Genomic DNA, 22,773 nt, shown 5'->3' with positions numbered 1-22,773 from the left:
TGGTTGCAGCATGGAGATAGTACAAACCAAATTAGTTACACATCCCCTAAGGTAGTATTACTCATAAAATGTCGCAGAATTAAACTCACTGATGGTAAAACTGCAGGTTTTTTGCAACAACATGATTTCTTCATTAATTGCTGCCATTTTGCAAGACCTAAAGTATTAACATGATATTACAATATTGAGTTAGTTTACAACAATATGCTACAGTGCCAAGTGGCTCATGCCAGCCAGAAAGCTATTGTGCACGTTAACTATAACGATGGGACTTGCCTTAGTTATGACTTTGCGTCCAAACTAGTTACGTTCAACCACTTTTAGTAGCTGATTTAGTTACAAACTAACTAGTAGTTACTGAGCCTCTAGTGTCGACTTTACACCCTAACTTACACACAGATGGTGCAGCACAGTGCTGCTCTTTAAGTTTACACTGCAGAAAAACCCAGCAACATTACCTGAGATCACATTTAACAGTCACATAGTCTACAGTGAAACAGTTTGATCTGCCATTTCTCCTTGTCATACTTACAATACTGTTGCTCTATACAATGTTTTTGGTTTTTTATGTCCTTTACATGTATCATCAACTGCGGATGCTGACTTCTTCCCTGTGACATGCAACGTTTTAGCCATCAGGTGCAGTTTTGAGATCTTTCGACGGGGTTCTAGTTTTAAAAAGAGTTAACTGGAAGCATTAAAAACTCAGCTGGAGACAGTGTCCAACTCAACCAGCTCATGGAGCGAATGTTAGCTCAATAAGCTAGCTACCTAATAAAATCTGTCGCAAAAATTAGAGATTGCCGACTAGAAATTAAATGTCTACTTTTGCCGACCTCCTTCTGAAATCACAGACTAAAATGATTAAGACATTATTAAGAATCTGCGCCGTAAACTGTATATGTGCTGTGCGAGAGACAGGCGGGGAGACGGGTGGGGAGCCGAGCGTAGCGAAGGGTCAGTTATGACTGGTGTGTTTGAATCTGCTTTACTTTTATAACTCTGTTTCTGCTGTTTCACTTGTAATGTAATGGTGCTATGAATAGTGTTGAAGTCAGTGTCTCTGTCTCTCTCTTTGTTTTCTCCAGGTCAGCCTACCAAATGACTCCAGCTGTGTTGAAGAGATTTTGCGGGTATGTTGCTTGGGTCACACACACACACACACACACACACACACACACACACACACACACACACACACACACACACATACACACACAGAGTAATTGCACTGATTATCAGCTGTTTTCTGTTTGCTCACAAAGACCTTCGTCTCTCTCCGGAGAGTCTGGTTCTAAGGAAGAAAGGACAGGAGGAGGAGGAGGAGGAGTGAAGGGCAGAGGGGGAGAAAAGAAGGAGATCTGTTGGCTCAGGTCAATGATTATACAAGTTTTTGTTTTTGTAGGGTGACTTCATGCAGAAATCTTTTCCACTTTTCTCCTCTCCTTTACCCTCCTTTTCATCTCTCTCTCTCGCTATCCTCCTCTCGTCCTATCTGCATGTCATCAAAATTACATCAAGCAACACATTTTTTCCACAATTTCCCCTCGTTTCTGTCCTGTCCTCTCTTGTCTTTTTGTATTGTTACCGTGTTTCTTCGGAGGGATGTCAAAACAGAAATGTTTTCCCACAAATCTTCTCGGCAGTCGGAGAATTTGCAGCTGCAAAGACAGGGACCTTCCCTGACTGATTTATGTCAAGTTATCTCTTTCTTTCCTCACTCTATATTTGTCTCTATCTCTTCTCTCTTGTTTGTCAAATCCCTCACTGTGCTAGCTCTCTCTTTCCCTCCCTGCCTGTCTTCCTCTCTTCATTCCTCTCTGCCCTCTGTCATTCACCTCTCTCTCCCTTTCACAAATCAATATGCTGGCCAACCGGCTGTGTGACAGATAGTGTGCTGTGAGCTGCATGAAAAGCCTTTGTCAATAATATCGGTGCACTATTGAATTCAGTCTGTGGTTTTTAGCCGTGTCAAGTGGAAAGATCGGGGAGTTCAGAATGTGAGGTGAGGTGAATTGGAGCGGTGGCCTGCGGTTCATTTTTCCCTTTCTGCGACGGCACAGCTACAAGCCGGTTGTCACAGAAACATTGTTGTTTTGGATGTTTTCACAATTCAAGGTAACAATGTGTATCAGAGATATTGTGTACAGAGGTAAAGCTGCATGAAACAGTTCACACCTTTAAAAGACCAGCTAGTGAGAAACCACCTTTGTCTCTTATAGATATCCATGCTAATACTTTAACATATGGCATGGCAACTAGACAAGTATCCAAAAAATAATCAATAATAATCAATCCCAAGATAGAATATGTCCTCTTCTTTGCCTCCATCGTGTCAGTTATTTTCTGTATTGGGACACCTCATACATGGCTTCTTACCAAAAGACAATGACTGTGTTTAAAGGGTCAGTTCAGCCATATTACATAATAATGTTGTTTACCTTTAGTAATATATATTTATACATATGTAAAATGCCCCTCAGAAGTTTAGATTCACCTGTTATATTGGTTATATCATATACATTTGGCCCCCAAAAGAAGAATAATGAAATGGTTTTAAACTTCTATGTAGTTGATGTCTCCGTGGTGGTATCATTCGCCACTGTAGTTATGTTGTATTTATAGTTACTGTTATGGTTATTGGTGTGGACAGTCCTTTATTATTTGGGCGGTAGTAGCTCAGTCTGTAGGAGACTTGGGAACCATTAAGGTGACACAGACCACGCTAAGACATGTGGCACCTTAACATCCCTCCCAGTAACTGCATGCCTGTGAGTCCTGTGTGTGTTTAGGGTGTGTGTATAACAATAACAATGGAGTGAAAAAAAAATTCAATTTTAATAAATCAAGTCTTTGTCTTCCTCGTAGGTGTTCGGTGTAATTGTGTATAATATGAGTAGTAGATAATAAGTGGAAAATCACAGTGACATGTGGGTCTGTGTTAATGTCTGTGTGTGTGAGAGGGTGACAGACTGAGTTAATCGCATAATGGCAAGTAGCAACACATTTATAGACACACACACACACACACACACACACATATTCAAATACATGCACACACACACACACACACACACACACACCATCAGGGGTGCCGTCTGTCAAAACACAGGAACTCTTCTAGGGAGGGACATGATGATGTCAGAGAAGAGTTGCCTAGCAACGCACCGTATGTTGTCAGGCCAAGTGTGTGACGAGTGTGTGTGTGTGTGGGGGGGGGGATACACTCACAGTCAGAAGTCTTCAGTAATGTTCCGCGGCTCACTTATACACACACCCTTACCCACGCACGCACGAAAACATGAGTCATCTGATGAATGTGAGTCATCCACTCCAGAGGGGGTGAAGAGACGCATGATGGGAAATTGTGATGTCAGTGACCTTTTCAAGCTCTCTGACCTAGTGACCTGCTGCTGTATGGCAGTAGTGTGGAGTGTGGATGTATGTGTGTGTGTGTGTGTGTGTGTCTGAAGCAATGAAAAATGCAACAAGACTGTAAAGACTAATACAGTAAGATGTGTGTTGTAGACTTATAAAACTATACCCTACAACATACGTGTGTGTGTGTGTGTGTGTGTGTGTGTGTGTGTGTGTGTGTGTGTGTGTGTGTGTGTAAGGGGTGTTAAAGAGAGAACCTGCGTGTGTGTTTATATGAAAAATTAGCTGCTGGCTTCACTTTGCTTCGTGAGCAGATTTTCCAATATATGCAGTACATTTCCACAGTTGTTGAGAGAGAGAAACAGCCAATACCTAACAGATTATAGCTGCTGCGCACACACACACACACACACACACACACACACACACACACACACACACACACGTATGTTTATCTTGTTAACTAATTTAAGCTTCTACATATTGAGACTGGAATTCAACTGAGAAGACTGTGTGATTAGAATAATTGAAAGGGGATGCTGCTGCTGCTGTGCTGCTCAGCTGCAATGCAACCGACTGGAGTCAGCTTTTATTTTGGTAATTCAACAACTCTGCACTTAGTTCACTCTCAGTACACTGATCCCTGGTGTGCCACCAACTCCCCATGCTCCTCTCAGTTTATACTTTAAGTTATATTAAAGTCCTCTCTGATGGGGGACTCTTCAGCATAACCTTGATTGAATGCTGAGTCCACTCCTCTGCATCAAAGATGTAGCGTAAGCAGTCCCTTTGCTCACATTTTAGTCATCATTGTTATTCAGAAGGTACTTTCCACATGAGGGGAAAACTTACATTTACCGTGAGTTGTATGCTTCATTTAGACTTTTTCCAGTCAGAAAGGCTAAAATGTCCAATTATTTGTATCAATGTTATACAAATGTGTGTGTTTTCAGGAGATGACCCATTCCTGGCCTCCTCCTCTCACAGCCATACACACTCCTGGGAAAGCTGATCAGACCAAGTTCCCTATCCCCAACAAGGTTAGTATGAGTCTTTGTCCCACTGCAGTTCCAGGTCCAGTGTGTAACATTTAGGAGGATCTATTGGCAGAAATGGAATATAATATTCTTAGGTATGTTTTCTTGAGTATATAATCACCCAAACAGAGAAATGATTGTGCTAGTACGCACTTTGGAGCCTGTTCTCATTCCCAGGTCATCTACAGACACTAGCAGTGTTCAGGTAGTTGCAAACTCCGCAAGGCAAAATATCACTTAATCCTACATACTGGTCATTTAATAGTGCAAATTCATTTTGGATGCAAACCAAAAAGCGAACATCCCAACTAGAGCCAGTGTTTGGTTTGTCCTTCTTGGCTAGTGGAAATATAATATTTAATATATAATATTTCTGACAACTTTTTACTTTTACCCCCTACATTTTTGCACAAATATCTGTACTTTCTACTCCTTACACTCCATACATAACAGAAAAACAAGCTCGTTACTTTTAGTTTTAATGCATTTTAGGGGAATTATCAGTCATTAAGACTGATGCATATCACGCGATACAGACTTAACATGACGAAAGCGACATAAAATATGTAACAACAAAACAGACAAGAGAAGTTTCAGTTAACTTTGCAGAGAAGCAGCCGGTAGAAATGTCCTTTAGAGAAGTACTTTTTACTTTCATAGTTTCAGAGCCTGTACTTCTTCACTGTTACTTGAGTAAAATAAGTTGAATCAGTATTTCTACTTGAGTAAGGAATGTGTGTGTTTTTACCGCCTCTGCTCGTTCTAAGGTAATGAAAACACAACAGTTACTTTATTTAGGTGATTATACACTAATGAAAACATAGTTATGCACATTATGTTCAATTTCTGTCATTAAATATTACATATTGGACCTTTAAAAGTTGTTTGTTGGACTAAATCGTGTTCTCTACTTCTGCTCTGACTACATTTCTTCCCTTTATTTGTGCATGACTCTGGTGGAAAAAGATGTGACACAGTTGAAAAAGCTTCACTTAAACTCCACACTTATTGGTAGCTCATCATAAAACTAACTGCAGTCTGTCACTGAGAATCTTCAGCCTGCTAATTAGATCTGATTCATAAATTCACTGCGGCAGTGATTGCTATGATTGAATCAGATTACTGTTGCCTCATCCTGCGCAGTGGCACAAGTGACAGCCAATGAAATTAAAATGTTAATTAAGTATTGCATGTTTAATTTACTTCCTGTGAGGAAGTGGTCATGAATAGAGCCACTTCGTCTCTGCAGAAGTCTGTATTTTTTACATTAAATGTTTGGGTACCGACAGAATCAGTAGGAGGAAGAATTGGGGACACTGTCTGTCTGTCTAGCTATCTTGCTATCTGGTCGCGGTGCTCTTGTTTCCTGAGCAACAGGCTGTGGCGTTCAACTAAATATTTCCTGTTCGTAAGAAAGAGGAAAATAAGTGGGTTTTTAACATGAACAGTGATAGGAACCATGGCGCTCAACACTCAAAGAAAAGAACGTCACTTACAGAAAGCCGAACTTCACGAGACATTTTCGAGGAAATGACATTGCAGCACCACCCACACTGTTTGTCTGACAGGTGGTGTTTGACAAGTGAAGTGCAGAAACATGACAACAGTAATCAACAAAGACTGAGCCACAATAAAAGCAGGGACTAAAAAATTGCCACTTCAGAAGATAGATATGGTAAAACTTTCTCCTGCTCCTACAAACAACCCTTTTTGCCACCTTGTGATGTAAACAGTAGGGATATTTGTCACATTAAATGTTATATTCAGCATTTATCTCCGAAATGGCAGTAATATTCTGACTGAAACAGCAGGTGTATTTTTTTCGACTGCAGAGTGCTTTTATGAATCACTTTTAATATGCAAAACATCACATTGATGGTGATGTCAAAAGAAATAGCAATGTAAACACAGAGGCAGTAAATCTGACCCGGTAGTTAATGAATTAGGAAAGACTGTTGAGGCGCTTTCAGCCCCCAGCGTCGCACTAATCCTGCCAGAGATTTTTAAGAATGAGGTGGAGCGTCGACGCGGGGAGATGAGAGGATCTGAATTTTGTGTAATGGCATCGTTGTGCTGCTGTGAAATCAATAATGACATCTGTTGGTTTATTCATTCAACTCATCGCCCTCTGGCTTTCTCTCCACCTCTCTCCCTCTCTCTAGGAGTCACAGCATGTGACCTCAGGCTACAACACCCAGAGTAAGTTTCCCAGCATCAACACTCACCTACTAGCTCTGTGATAATTAACACTGGTGAGGCCATAAAGGCAATACCACCCTGAAGAAATGTGAGAAAAGCAGCCGATGTTCGAATGAATGCATAGCCACAGGAGCACAACAGTCTGAAAACGTCGGATTTGATCTTTCTGTGTTCATCTAAACAAATAATCAGGCAAACGTGATTGTACACACGCAGCTCAATTGGTTTGATTGATTGTGGAGTCCATGCTTTTCATTATCAACAGCAGCAAGCATGCTCACACACGGGACACAGACTTTGTCGCTCAGCATTTAGATGTGGGTTCTGCAATATACCAAACTGTGATTTGCTGCAATTCATGTATAATTACACATCTGAATCATTTATTACTGAGTTCACACTCAAGTGGTGAGTGGAGTACAGACTGTTTATCAGATGCTTGTGTTTGTTCTCTCACAGTTTATGTAATTTATTGATATATAAATACCAAAAGATTTTTGCGTACTTGCCAATACCAAGTTCCGATATGAGTACCTAATAATACCATCACAGTTCTAACAATGACTTTGATGTTTTATTTTTATCAGATGTTGCTCAATTTCTGACTGCAACAAAATAGATGACCCTAATTTTAAATAGTAGATTTATTAGTAGATTTGTATTATAGACTCAAAGACTCAAAAGAAATCTGATCTATATCTGAATATCCTATCTAGACAACCACAGTGATTGAAGAATGAATGAGCCTGTTCATGGCCGAGTCCGCCAACCAGATCCATTGGGACCGAACTGAGGTCATAAAAATGCTTATTATTATCAGGTCTAAATGCAAAGGCCTGTATATCTGATTATCCAGATAATGTTAATACCAGGTGTAAGGAGGTTATTAGTCCTTAGACCTGCGCAAGCTCAAGATATACTGGATCCTATACTTTCCATAATGCAGCTCATTAGCATATTTTCATTAGTCCCTTCCCTGGCTGACAACTTTCAAATTTCAAATTTGGGGATCTTTTTTCACAGGTTTGGCCTTAAAACTTAAGATAATTCGTCATATTCCTGCAAATATCCAATATTGCCATAAACCTGCTCATTGATTTGCAACATTGCCCACAACTGTCCAATACAACAGCATATATTGAAGGGACTGCTACCTAAACACACATATACATAAATATGTGGAACATAATATAAGTAGAAAAATCCATGCACAGCAGGGCTTCTCTTCTGAGTGCCAGCTGGTGCAGAGCAAACCAAAATAAACCAGACAACAAAGCAGACCAGACAGCAAGGAGTGAATTACACGTTGTTTCACTGCTGTTTCAATCCTGGTATCCTGGTGTGCGCTGGAATATATTTTTGTTGTCTGGTTTCCACATATACATGAATAAATGTGCAGAAAAATCCAAGCCAAGTCGATAGAAGCTTGTTTGTCTCGTGATATACAATATATCATTGCCCAATGCTGGATTTAATACGTCACAGTAGTTCTGGCTCACATCAGATCATCAAAAGCTCCTCTGAACTGGTGCTCCTCTGTTAACCCCCATCTTGTAGTGTTTTTGAGATGTTTGTGATGTATATAAAGCTGGAATGTTTTCCAACTGGCAGGCTTTCCTCTCTGATATGAAAAGAAGAAACACAGCTGACTAGAATATAAAATAAAATGAAAGGGTTGTGTTATAAAAGTCTGTGTATCCGTATTGGAAAATAAATCATCACCCCCAGTGGCTGTCAGGCAGTTTGACTTTTATTGTAAAGGGACATTTGCTTTGTGTTTTTACCCAAACTCCTGTTACCAAAGCAAAGCAAAAGCACATTCATTAAATAACACTCGTGCAGTGTCATGTTTTCCGGTGCGACAATACTAATAGCCATCTACAGTGATTTGAGTCTGGCTCCTTGTCAAACAGTAATCACTATCAACCCAAGACACATGCTAAACAGTGATACTTGAATGTCCTCTGTTGTGTTTCAGAGCGATGTACTGTATCAGCTAACAAGCCTGCTGCTAAACCACCAACTGCACCACAGAAGTCGTGAGTATCTCTCTCTCTCTCTCTCTCTCTCTCTCTCTGACACACACACACACACACATAAACAGAGAATTTCTGACCCGCTGTTGCTGCGTTTGCCTCAAGGTAAAATTAAGCTTGACTCTTGGATGAAATTCACTGCTGGTAGGAGGAAAAAAAGATTGTGTGGATCAGAGCGGGAAAGTGCAGCTACATTAATTTAACGTGAGCCAGGAGCATATTGCAACATCTCTGGCTGCAGCCCACTCCACTTCACTCACAGCGCTGTACAGCAGGATTCATGGCAGGGGGAGATTGGAAAGGCAGAAATCTTGGCTTGTAAATCAGCTTCACGACCCCTGATTCATCCTGTGCTTGACCACAACAAGCGGAATGATTTTGTTTTAGAAATTGACAGTTTTGCTTAATGCCTCCCTCAAACAGGTCTGCAGCCTTCCCAAAATCCCAAAACACAGTAGGAAAAGTGTCAGAAATAGATTAAACTGTGTGTTTATCTGCTCAAACATAATCTGTGTAAATGTTAGCATGTCCAGCTAACCTGCTTACCGTTTACAGAAACTGACCTAGCATTACTTCCAAGACCATGGAGCATTTTTTGTGGGGTTATTAGGCAAAAGAAATTCACTGTTAGTTTTACGCTGTTTGGAATCTGGTCCCAGATGCTGCTATATCAGAGTGTAATGTTAGCAGCTTTGTCCTGACATATTTTTGTTGGATTTTGAGAAGTTTGCACTCCAGCAACCCCATCCAAACTTGTAATCCAAGATAACATAAGGTTGGCCAAACACTGGTTAGTCCTCATACTAAGAGCATTTTGTCTTGCAACATTAAAAGTGAAACATACTGTTTAATGTTCCAGTGTGTAGGATTTAGTGGCACTCTATTGGTGTAGTTGTAGGTCGCAATTCACTCACTTCACCCTTTTCTTTCAAGCACATGGCCTACCATGCAAGAATGGAAAGCTTACCAGTAGCTAAGTTTGGTGGGGCTTAGTGAACAGTCAGTTATCCATGTTGAATACCAGCATTTAGAACAGATGACGCAGGTGCTTACCAAACAGGACTAAATTGATCTATTTGTAGTATCAGAATATTATTTAAATCCACTTCCAGACCCAAGTGTGACCCAAAACAAAAACCTATTTGTGTTTGTGTTCATCATAATGTTTTGCGACGTCTTGTTTAATTTCTTACTTCACGTGAGGAAAATGATTTTTGTCCTATCCACTGTCTGTATTATCACTTAAACATTAGTTCAATATGACAACTCCGGTGTTACTACCTCTAATGAGAGTTTTCGGGCGCTAAGTGCCATGAATTATTTATTCATTTGATGAAAGCTTATTTAAAAAAGGAGATAAAACGTGGCAAGCATGGTGTCAAAAGGGAGCTTCTGAAAATGAAAAAGACTTGATGGCCCAAAGATGATGCAAAAATAGTGCAAGTTAAGAATACATCAAGGCAGTTTATAGCTGGTAGTAATTCAGCTGGTTTGATTAAAGTTCCAAGTCTGCATGTAAACTCTCATTTCCTCCTCTTTGGATATGTTGTTAAATAGTTAATTATATCTCCATTAGGATGATGTCTACTGGAGCTGTAGTGCTTCTTGTGGCTTAATACACTATTTTGCTTCCAAAGCCGATAAGCCTATTTTGTTTGATTACTATTGTTTGCCCTGAGGTGTAATTTTTTCCCATCTTGTATTCAAGCATAAATGCTGCTTTGTTTATTAGGGTGAAATAATTGTTATTGGTTAAAAACAATGCCTCGTTTACTGCAGCCATTAGGCTATTGTCTGTTTTTACTGTGATGCTCAACAGCGTAAAATGTTAGGGATAATGAATAGGCCTACCTCGTCTTATTCAAGAGTAATTGTGCTGTTGAGGCTAATTGCTATATTCTTTGCTGAATGTTTACTATGTCCGACCATTACAGAAAACTCATCCAACAGTAATCCCTCTCAAATAGGCTCTGCATCTTAATGGTATATTAGGAACAAAAGCAAGAGAATTTGTGGTGGTTAATTTGTTTCTCTCATTAGAGCAGAGAGCATATTGTACCCTCCTCCTGCAGGAGATTCATTACGCTCTGATCCAATCTCATGATGTTGAGACAACTGCATTTATGTAACAGAGCGGAAGAAGCGAAGAAGACTTCTGTCTAGTCGAACTGGCTTTTGTGTTTGCTTAGTGAGCAGTGTCTCACCTGCCGGCGGCAACGGAAACCCAGATAACGCCAGAGTTCTTGCTTTTATTATCACTGAGCTCTCTAACAGTAGTGCTGGACTTTACAGTGTAGCATCCTAGATAGAGCAAGACACTAACACTGCCTGGGGTTATGAGCTCTGTCCTCTGTTTGGCTCAGGGTGTAAAGAATACTGTCAAAATATGATTTACCTGCGCGGTCAAAGAAGATCAATAAGCAGCCAAGTGTTGTTGTGATGGTGTTATATTTTAATAGTATAATACAAGTTAGCGTTTGAATGCACAAGTTGCTTTGGAAAAAAGGAATTAGAGGAATCAACTTCTCTTTTCTTATTAACTTAATGTAAATATACAAGTTTTATTCATTTAAATTTAAGTTAATTAAACTTAACATTTATAGTTTTTATTTTAAGACCACTTCAGAACGCATAAACATGTTTTCTTCTAACTTGAAGTCTTTTGACTTGAAATGATGAGTTAAATGAACATACTAAAGAACATATAACTTATTAAATTAAGTATCTAAAGAAACATTGAGTAGCATACTAGCAGATTTTCTATATATAGGTATTGTTTGAGAGTTTAAATTCTCCTGAGACCATTATTTTTTTACAGTTTGAAGATAATGTATATGCTAGAAACTTGCTGTGTGTATATACTGTACATACATTTTAAGATAAGTCATGGTTGTTTGTTTTTAGTGAAAGCATTGAAAACCATAATGTAGGTTACTGTTTACTGTAATGTAGTACGTTATTTTAACTCAAAAGAATTGTTGAAACCGATCACACATCAAAAATTTTAGGTAACACAAACTTTGTACAAATATTAAAATTACAAAATTAAACAACATTCTTGATTAAGTACTATTTACTAGGTATTTTGTTTTCCCAGTGTCAGTGTCACTTAAAATTATTAACTTTAGATGCTGTAAAGTTTCAACAATTTTTGTTTACGCTTACTGAACATTCAATTGGTTTTACAACTTAAATAAGACTTTAAAGTCAAATTTTGTTGTTAAACCAGCTCATAATTATTTCCAGTGTATTCGTGTTAACACATAGATCTTTTTACAGTACAAATATTTATCTTCCTTCAAAAATAAGGCACAATAGGAATGAGCAGCCAGCAAGGCCTCGGCTCAAAAAATCAAACTGAAAGCAAAAATGTGATCTGACCACATAGCATCAAACATACCAATCCCATGTTTTGTGTGTTTGGCAATATAAAAAGTATTACAGTGTGTCTCTTAACTCATACGATCAATTTCTGAAACAAACATCTGACACAGCAACTATACACACACATGTGTTTGTGTATATTAGTGCTTCACAAAAACAGTCTGCGGGAGTAAACAGAAATTGACAGACTTTCAAGAAGACTTCAAAAGCTTGTTGAACTTCAGTCTCTGTTCAGATGTCTACTGCAGAATAATGAACCACAGTAGTTATATTCAACCTCTATTCAGACCAGTTGCTCCTAACCTTTTTGGCTTGTGACACTGTCTACTCTAGACCCATCGTTACTCATTCGTTACTCATTGCGTATGTTTTTCACCCTTTAAATGGAGTAAAATTATCTAGTTATTCACAAGGAAAAGGGCAAAGATTAGAAAAAATTCAAATAGTTCAAACCTAATTTGATGCAGCGGTCTTTTTCTGTTTTACTCATGACCCCCAGGTTGGGAAAGCACAGCCTTAAACAAACCTACTGACACAAAGCAAGTTACAGTACGTAATCACATAATCAATCATTTTTTGCACAGCTTTTAAAGGTCCAGTGTATTGGAATTAGTGGCATCTAGTGGTGTAGTTGCAGATTGCAACTCCCTCACTTCATCCTCCCCTTCTGGACTACTGTAGAAACATGGAGGCCAACCGTTATTTTAAGGAAACGACAACGCAGCGATTCTTATTTTCAGGTGATTAAACGCTAATGAAAACATACCTACCCTTTGCTTGCTCTCCATAATAAAAATCGATGGAAAGAGCAACAGCATATAGAACCTTCATTAAAAGAAGATCCAAGGTGATCTTGTGCAGCAGTGATCACTTAATGCAAACTGGAGTCAGTAAATGATAAATGAGAGAATAACAGATTTTCCTGTCGAAAAAAAAGCAGAGAGGGACAGAATTAAGACTGAGAGCTGGCCTGAATAAGTTAATCTTGATTGTGGACGATAATACAGACACTCTGGCAGGGAACTTGTTCAGCTTGAGAGTTTTCCCCATAAGGCAGTCAACTGAGAGAAAGATTTATGTGTGCGTTTTGTTTTGCAGTCTGAGTACACGTGCATCTGAAATTCTGTGTTGAGCAATTAGTCATTAGCCGAGCGTGGCTTTGATTTAGCTTTGGAAAATATTAACATCCTCTCAGTCAAACTTCCGCAAGTAATGGAGCTCTACCAGCGCTTTACTTAAATAAAAAGACTCCATTTTATGCAGGCAATTAAGAGCCTTGTAGAAATTTGATGTCGTGCTTTCTAAGCTATGCAAGTCATGGATGCTTTAGTCCATAACTCATTTATATCTGACTGCGTCTGTCCTCGTAGATGCTTCCACTCTCTCTTGCATTTTATTCCTTTTCCCTCCATGCTTCCTTTCTCTCTATTCAGTCTCCCTCTCTCTATCCTCCTCTGTCACTCGCTCCCCCTTCTCTTCTCCATCATTATCATCTCCATCTCACTCACTATCTCCCTCTCTCCATCTGTCCCTTCTTATGAAATAAAACATGAATCCATTATTCATTCATTCAAACATATCTATCATCGCCGTGTGCTGCACTGTGCCCCTTATCTGCAAAGCTTTTTTTTTTCTTCCTTATTGTGCTTCATTTATTCACCACTCGTACGGCCCCATCTGAAAACACACCACAACACTGGGGAGTGTTTTTTAGCGGTGCAAGCACTGACAAGAGTGGTTCGTGAGGCAGTAAAAATCCCTTTAGGGGATTCTCCTGTCATAACAATAGCAGTGGCAGCTTAAAATAACAGTAGTTTGTGTGGAGGGTTTATATAAAGCAATAAAACACAGGAACTTGCCAATGCACACCACATAAATACTGAATAATTTGTGTGGTAAGGAGCAGGTGATGCTCTGAGGTAGGTCATGTTATCGACTGTGTCTTGTATATCTTTTTCATAGCCTCCATACATCTATATTGTTAGAATTTCATTTCTAGCGAGAGGAGAATAAAACAAACACGCCTAATAAAGGAAACAGGGCTAACTTGAAGCTCCCCCTAAAATATCCGTGTACAATCCTGACTGAGGGACTAATCTCAGCCGAGTACGTCCTTTTTGTTTCCAAGGAATTCTTGGCTGTTGGTCAGCGGTTGTCAGACAGAAAGTTTCCAGGTGAAAAAACAATCTGGCTTTCCTCTCCAAGCTCTAAAAGCCGAACATCTGGTAGGTTTTTAGCAGCGAAGTGCTCCATCCACTGTCCACTTCCTCATTCCCCAACATGAATCAGTGCTGCTTTTGCTGTGTAATTAATCCGTTTGCCAGGACAGTTCATCAAAGGGAATTGCAGATCACGACTTGCCATATCCGACCTAATACGAGCAGACAGGAGGTCACGGCTGCAATAACACGTGTCCCTTTGTCTCTGCGCAGAATGTTGGAGGATGACCTGAAGATCAGCAGCGATGAGGAAGAGGCCGAACAAAAGGTGAGCTCCCTCTGCAGTCCGTCCATTCATTCATCTATGCAAATCATCCCTCGCTCCAGCTTTGCCTCCGTCTGTCCTCTGGTCATTCATGCACATTCACATACGTTACATTAAACTCCTCTTTTTATATGTCACATATTCTGATTGACTTCATCTGTCCAGGAATCACTTCTGCCCATGTTTTCTAAAAGCATCTATTCACAATTCATCCATCATCTCTTTCAGTTGCAGACAACCAACCATCTTTAATCAGTGTTTATTTACATACCACCTCTAACAGGTATTTCAACCCTTTCAGTCACAGGTCACAAAAACAGTTTTTCCCTACTGCCATTTATCAGATCGAGACTAATTAATTGCTTATATTTATTAGATTTCTTAATATGTCACAAAGAGTGAAATAAGTTCAGGTTTTTGGTAAAACTGCTGAAACAATTGTGGGCTTACAACATCATCATAACCAATAAATATCAGGACTTACTCAGCTCAAATACGTAACTAACCTTTGTGACTTTGTCAACAACACCTAGACTGGGAATAGTCTACAAAGGGGCCATAACCAAGGAGGAAGCTGCAAGTGAGACGCATTGCTCGCTCTTAAATAAATCACAGTAAAGTCATTCCAGTGTGCGGTTAATTCAGATTTATATATATATAGAGAGAGAGAGAGACAGAGAGAGAGCAAGAGAGAGCGAGAGAGAGATACACATATATGTGTATTTATATATATATATGTATATATAAACTCCACACCGGTCGAAGAAGATTGCCGCCCACGAGAGCCGGGGTCTGCTTGAGGTTTCTGCCTCTTAAAAGTTTTTCCTTGCCGCTGTCGCCAAGTTCTCGCTCATAGTGGGAATGGTTGGGTTGAGTACGGTTTAGAAAGAGTCCTGAGATAACTTTTGCTATGAATTGGTGCACAATTGAAAAAAATTAACATTTTGAAATTATCAAAAGTATACAAGATGTTAAAATAATTTAATTATTTTTTTAAATTAAAATTTAAGAAAATAAATTAATCAAAACACTTATAAAAGATAAAAGATGAAAGAAAACAAGTAAATGACACAACTATACAATTGCAGATCATACATGAAATAAAACAATTCAAGTGGAAACAGATGTTGGAAAACTTTTGATCATGGATTTAAATTTAAATGGGTACAAGACTATTGTACTTTGTTAAGAATTCCAGAGTACTAGGAGCATAAATAAAAAAAGGGTGATTCTGAATAAAAACTTTCTAACAAAATTAAAAGCAGATCTTCCGATGAACTGGAGGAACTTGTAGTGAAAGCCAGTCATTAGACCATGTTTGGTAAGGTCCAGAGGATGGAAGAGATGTATGTTGGCAACTTTCCAATAACAGCCTATATAATTCCCCCATTAAGGAGAATGGGACAGAAACAATCTCTGATGTGTGTATGTTGTAAGCCTTTATTAGATACAGATTTACAGAGAAAATGTGAGAAAGAGAGAGAGAGAGAGAGAGAGAGAGAGAGAGAGAGAGAGAGAGAGAGAGAGAGAGAGAGAGAGAGAGAGATGAAGACATGTAACAAGTTGATGGTCAACGCCTCAGACCAACAGGGCACCTCAAGCTATTGATATGTTGACTGATAGTGAGATACACTAGTCACTCTGCTGCAACTGAACGAGTCAACAGGTAAATATGTGGAAAGAATAGTAATCACAATAATGAGGCATATTCAAATATAAATTCTTTATTTTGCTATCTTGTTCCAAACTCTTCTTTTCTTCTATATGGACGACACAATGTTTCAAACACAAGTGGTCAGACACCTGAGAAAGTTACCAAATTATTAAAATAACTAACTAGGTATGTCAATAACAACTAAGAAGCACTTTTAAACAAGAAATTCCAGCTAGAGATTCCAGTTGAATTATTCCACTGAAGTCGTAAAAGGTTTAAGCTGTAACAGCTTGAGTTTCACTGTGTAAATACTTTGGAAAATGGCTCTTCTTTTCTCACAAGTCCCTTTCAAATACCCAGGAACTTTGTTGTAGGCCTGTGAGTTTACACTAGCAGGTCAAAGTGTATACTGTGTAGCAATCAAAGCAATACTTTCCTGTAAATGAGCTTTCCTTGAAGTAATTGTAGAGTCTACCCACTTGGAGAGGCTTTTTAAACCTTATAAACGTAGCACAAGTCTTTTTGTTCCATTTGAATACAGCCACTAAATGTTGACTAGTGAAATCACAGCCACTAAACAGGTCCAGTGGTGACTTTTAGAATAATTGCTTTGTTGATGTTGCAGGGAAAATACTTATTATTCTTAGACAATAATTTAACCATGAAAGGACCACAGAGCAAACAGTTCCCATTCATTTGTCAAACATGATACTTCACTAATATGCACTACTACCAGAATAACTATAAACTTACTGTGATTAGCTATCAAAAAAGTATTAATTCAACTGCAGCTTAAATACAGCTACTGGTGAATTCCATGTGATTTGGTTGAAAGCTCCAGAACAGCTACAAAATGAACCTTGTGGTGACTTTGTTTTCCCAAATAAAAATAGAATGAATTATTATTCTGTATTTAAATGATGAAATGATGATTAGATTTTAAAATGGAATCACAAAAATTCATTTTAAAAAGCTTTCAAATTCTCCTTTACTAGCCTGGTGTGGCTGTGTGTTTTTGTGTCAATTAGAGGCCTGGTCTAAATGTCCATATAGATGTCCCCAATAAAGGCAGGGTGAGATCAGTGATTTAAGCAAATAAACACCCGGGCTATTATTAGAAGTTTTATGGTAGTTTATAAATGCGGCTGACACATTACATGTTCAGTTTATTTATTTCCTGCTTTAACATTTACAGTTCCCATTCAGGGATCTCTTTGATTAAAAGACATGTAAACAGTGTGTCACCTATCAATTAATTAAGAGTCCAACCCACAGATGCAGCTCTCAGATCTCTCATCTCAGTTAATGATTCTTGTGTTATTATTTTTTTCCCTTTAAGTTTTGCAAAGCATAATTTAAATGCTAATTTATTTCACCAAGTTATAATAGCTTTTGTAAAATGATCGAATTATTAATTAATTATCATTAAACATGCTTAAAGTCTAGTTATTCAAGTAGCACACTTCAGGCTCTGCAATTTTGTAGATAAAAAACGCTAATACTTGTAATTTCAGGTCAGAATTGGAAGCTTTAAAATACCATATTTACTCCAACACTGGTCTGATACTGACAACCTTCAGTTTTTATCCAAAAGGGGAGATTCCCGCACGTTTAGTTCCGTGTCCATTGACCGAAGAGGTTGTGTTTGACACCCCGGGGCACTTTGCATATGAGCGATGCAGTTGTCCTGCTCCTCTTGTCATGTTTTTCTGTATGAAAATTGGCATGGTGGCCCTCTCTCCTCTAATCACTGTCATCATGCACTAATGATGCCAGAGATGAGTTCAAAGCAGTCGCTGGGGGTCGTGCTGCTGCCCCCTCCCCGACTGTGACTCCCCCACAGACTGATATCAGCGCTGATCAAAGAGTCCATGAGATATTTTCTGTTAATGAAAATATACAAATTCCTCTCATCCCCTTTTAACTGGCCTTCTGATTGTATAATTACCACGATGGTCGATATAATAATTATAGATGATGGCAGGTCATTTATAGTGATTTTAGTTATTATAATTATGCTGAAAGTAGAGCTGTTAATTAGAGATAGTTAGCATGCATTCAGAGTTGCAGCAAGTGGCTTCCTTAATCATAGGGCTTATGATTACTCTTAGTATTAGAATGATAGACAGGATAAAAATAGGATACAATAAATTCTTATTCTTTGTCTTTTCTCTCTATATCTCACTTATGTGTTTGAAATGCAACTTTTTTCCTCTTGCTTTGTTTCCTGCTATATCACATATTTATAAAAATCTAACTTCTATTTTTTCAGCTTCAGAATCAAATTGTCTCTTTACACAGTGGTCAGGACAAATGGTGAGGCAGATTTCCGCACATTTCATATAAAACACACGGGTCTATCATGTAATTGCAAATCTCTTTAAGGGTGAATTTGAAGATATGAAAGATATGTAAAAAAGAAAAAAAGGCCTCTTGTATAAAATTGTCTGACTCTTAGCTTGTGGATTTTACTCACTAGCAGAGCAATACTGTAGTTAGAGGTGTTTTTAAAGAGTTTACATTATAATAATGTGGCTGAGGTCTAATTTATATATCTTCAGTCTCCTGACCTAGCAGCGTGGGTGCAGGTAAAAGTATTCTGCCGCATTGTATCAATAGGATTCATTTAAATTGTAATAACAGATTACAGAAGATATGAAGCTCTTATGTTCTGCTTCACTGTGAAAACACGGTTTTGGTTTTACCTTCAAATAAAGTGGTAGGTAATTTCCCCTAAACTGCTTGTTATATCCTTCCTGAGCGTCACATTTGATCTGTTTTTAGCAACGTTCTCACCAGTTCATCTACTTGGTGAGTACAATGTTATCATAACCAACAAAACGGATTACCCAAGCTGTGAAAAAATGAAATGAAAAAGTTGTTATTTACCGTAGTCTACCTTTAAAGAATTAGTTCAACATGTTGCACAGCCCTTTAACGACGTTACTGCTAGCCTGAAGATCCAATCACAGACTTCCTACTATAACATCACTCTGTTAGTTACAGAAGCTAACGGCCAAGTATGGTTTTATATGATGGGGTTAGCATAGTAAATCACATAAGGCTGGGTAAAGGTAAGTCATCAAAAATATTTAAAGGTTTTACAGGAAAAGAAGATAGAGACGTTGATATAAAAACAATGAAAATAGTTTTTGACATACATTTGGAATATGCCAAGAGATAACTGTACAATTAACACAGAGACGGATTAGAACTTGATAAATATATTTTTTATATTTCACTGTGTCTTCTGTGGCAAAAAGTGTTGTTTCCCAAAGTGTTGAACTATTCTTTTAAGTCCCTGCCACAGATTCTCTCGCTGTATTTTTATCTTGTCGTCAATCTCTTTCTCTTTGGATGACTGCGCGAGAGAGACATGGAGAGTGATCAAAATAAACAGAGAAGGAAAGTGAGAAAGACGGAAAGAAAGAAAAGAAAAAAGTGAATAAGTTAGTGGGACAGAAAGACAAAGACAGACTGATTACAATGCAGACAGGAGGCGAAGATAAAGAGAGTGAAAGATGGAAAGAAAACAAGAAGACCGAGCGAGAGACAAAGAGATAGAAAGAGAGCGATGGAGAGAGAGAGAGTGAGGCTGAGATGAATTCAGTGGCATTTTTCTGTGCATGCTGTTAACAGGCTTATAGCAAATGAGTGCATGGTGTATTATCAAGCTTTTATAGCCTGAAGTAAAACACAACACACACACACACACACACACACACACACACACACACACACTCTTAATCAAATACATAGACGTGCATGTATTACACACATGCATCCATACACACATACAAGCACATACAGTGTATCCATACCCATTTATACTCACAAGCATTTACGCCAGCAAACACATAAATAAAAACACATGCTGACAGTCTCTCTCTCTCTCTCTATCTCACACACACACACACACACACACACACACACACACACACTCTGTCATTAGTATGCTGTGGCACAGCGCTGTGAGGGCAGCAGAGGAGTATGATGAATATGTTTTTGGCACCGAGCAAAGAGACGGAGGAGAGGAGGGAATTGAAAGAAAGAGCAGAGGAAGGAGGGATGGAAGAGAGGAGAGGAAACGAGAGATAGTAGGAAAGAGAGAGATGTTCCTAATGACTTTAGAAACTGACAGAAAAAACAGCAACCCAATTACTGCTGCAGGACTTTCCTTTGTCTCTCTATCTCCCCGCTTTCTCTCTTTTCTCTCCACAAGCTTGTGATGACAGATCACCTCGGTCAGAGCAAAGTCAAGCTTAAAAAGCTCTGTCTTTATATAAAAATACAGTTGCAGCTGGTAAAAATGTCCAGCACACTGGGGAACATGGCTATATCTTCTACAGACTGTGGCACAGTCAGATAGATGCAAAGGTTTTCTGAGGTGTTTACATGCATGTGCGGTATTTATATGTCATATGGCGTTAAACTTGAGAAAATGTGACAGAGGATCGGTTTTAGCTGTGTAGCTTTGGGACAAATCTCTGGGTGAAATCAGTCTTAAAGAAATAAACATAATAGCATACAGACTTTGCCACAGGAAGCTGGTCAGCGGTAAGTAACCATGTCTAATCACAGCCATTGATAAGTCCATCTGGACTGTACCAACTTTAAACTACTCGATGCAGACTCTATTGTCCTTTACAGCAGACATTTTGACTTGAGGAAAAAACTCAGGTGTTAGTCATTTATTTGTTATTGGAGCGGCTGTGGTTGAGGAAGTAGAGCAATGAGTTCACTAATCCGAAGGTTTGTGGTTCCTCCCTCTGCATGTCAAAGTGTCCCTGAGCAAGATACTGAACTCCAGATTGCTCCTGATGCTGTGCCATCGGTGTGTGAGTGTGTGTGAATGGGTTACTTTCTGATGAGCAGCTGCCACCTTGCATAGCAGCCTCTGCCATCAGTGTATGAATGTGTGTGTGTGTGTGTGTGTGTGTGTGTGTGTGAATGGGTGAATGTGACATGTTGTGTAGACTGCTTTGTTCTATTCAAGTGCCCCAGTAAATGGTAGTGAGCCAGCATGAACAATACCAGGACTCTGAAAGTGAAGCAGCTAAATGGAATTTAGCCATCATGAATTTATTTAATGTGATACAATCTCTACTTTTATTACTCTGACATGTCAAAGTTTTAAAACGTATGTCGAACCAGTGATCATCAAACTAATTTGAGTCTGATGTCGGATGGATTTGTCTGACTATCCCACATTGCTACGTGTTGCTTTGATTCACCACCGCGAGCGAACACACTACGATGTGAACAATCAAATCAATCATCCTGAAGCATCTCATCTCGTTATCAAAGTAGCTTCTAGAGAAAAAAAATAGTGTCACTCATAAAATATGTGAGATTTGTTCTGTGATGTAGCGCCACGGCTCTGACACTTAATAAGACTAATATTTCATAAAAGTTTAATAATTTCCTCTGACAATAGTGAAGGAACTGAGGCGAGACTTGGCACCACTACTGTAAAATACTGTGGGAAACCCTGGCATAATCTGTATTCTCGATGTAGGATCACAAAACTTAACACTGCAGGTACGCTGTTTATCTCATGTATGTTGGGCAATACGATCCACTCTCCTACTGATGGTTTTATTCTGTTCCCCTGATCAATAGCTGTTGGCGGGAATGCACCAGGGAAAATAACTGAAGAAAATATCTAAAAACTCAGATTTGTCGAGTACAATGAAAAAGGAAATACATTGAGCTTGTTTGTTAGCTCTTAAGGATGCACACTGTGTGTTTGCTGGAGTGTAAACAGAACAGCGTGAAGGGTACATTTAAACATGTCGAACCCGAATCCTCTGAAAACAGCCATGAAGGGAGCGAATTTCCCTTTTCACCAGTTCAATGGCAACTTACCACTAAGCATCTAAAGCATGTACTTACAGAGTGACCTCAAATCACAGTTTGGGTTGGTTTAAATGTGCAGTGGCAAGAACGTTTTATAAATAAGGAAAAAGTGAAGCGTGTGTGGATGGAGAAAACAGGAACCAGGAAAAGGGTCAAAACGCTGCATGAAGCACGACTTTGATTCAAGAAGCTCAAACGTGTATTTGGAATAATTATGCTTATTTTGATGTGGTGCTTTTCATGCAGTTTACTTTATTGTCTGTATAATCGCCAGCCTGGACTAGGAAGCTGCTATGATGCTGGATATCTGTGTTATTGTTTGTATGTTATTGTTTTTGAGGTAATGACAGTTCTGCTTTGGTCTCACAACCTAGCTCAGATTGTGTCCAGTGGTATACGTAGATTGTCATTGACTAAATGGACAACTTCTAGTTAAGTGGCATATATTTAATAGATATTTCATATCAAACTCAATGCATAAGCAATAACGGTACAAAAAAACTGTTAAACTGTACAATGAACCTAAATAGTAAATGCAATAACTGCAGGAAGTTTGTGTAAAATGGGCGACAAATTCAGTGGTTTTTTTCGTAGGTTGTTTTGCAGAGAGTGAAGGTATACAGGGCTTCACTGTGGCCTTATCCTGTGGGATTTTCTTTTACTTTATATCTTAAGTCCGTGGTTCCCAACCTGTGAAAGCTTCACGGGGGGTTGCAAGGCCTTCTGGATTGAAAGGGGTGTT

At 38.9% G+C, this 22,773-nt stretch overlaps 1 protein-coding gene across 1 annotated transcript in view; it reads left to right on the top strand.

The window, feature by feature from the left end:
• The window catches only part of aff2 (AF4/FMR2 family, member 2), a 156,855-nt gene that overhangs the window by 81,905 nt on the left and 52,177 nt on the right, over positions 1–22,773 (top strand). Inside the window, exons 5-9 of the mRNA XM_051419060.1 lie at positions 1,089–1,133; positions 4,332–4,418; positions 6,578–6,614; positions 8,593–8,653; positions 14,467–14,521. Of these exons, the coding sequence (XP_051275020.1) occupies positions 1,089–1,133; positions 4,332–4,418; positions 6,578–6,614; positions 8,593–8,653; positions 14,467–14,521 (285 nt within the window). The remainder of the gene's footprint in view (positions 1–1,088; positions 1,134–4,331; positions 4,419–6,577; positions 6,615–8,592; positions 8,654–14,466; positions 14,522–22,773) is intronic.

This window comes from Dicentrarchus labrax, unplaced genomic scaffold (genome assembly GCF_905237075.1).
Source record: "Dicentrarchus labrax unplaced genomic scaffold, dlabrax2021, whole genome shotgun sequence".
Lineage (NCBI taxonomy): Eukaryota > Metazoa > Chordata > Actinopteri > Moronidae > Dicentrarchus > Dicentrarchus labrax.
The sequence above is the reverse complement of the archived record's forward strand: the minus strand, read 5'-3'. Positions and strand labels throughout refer to the sequence as shown.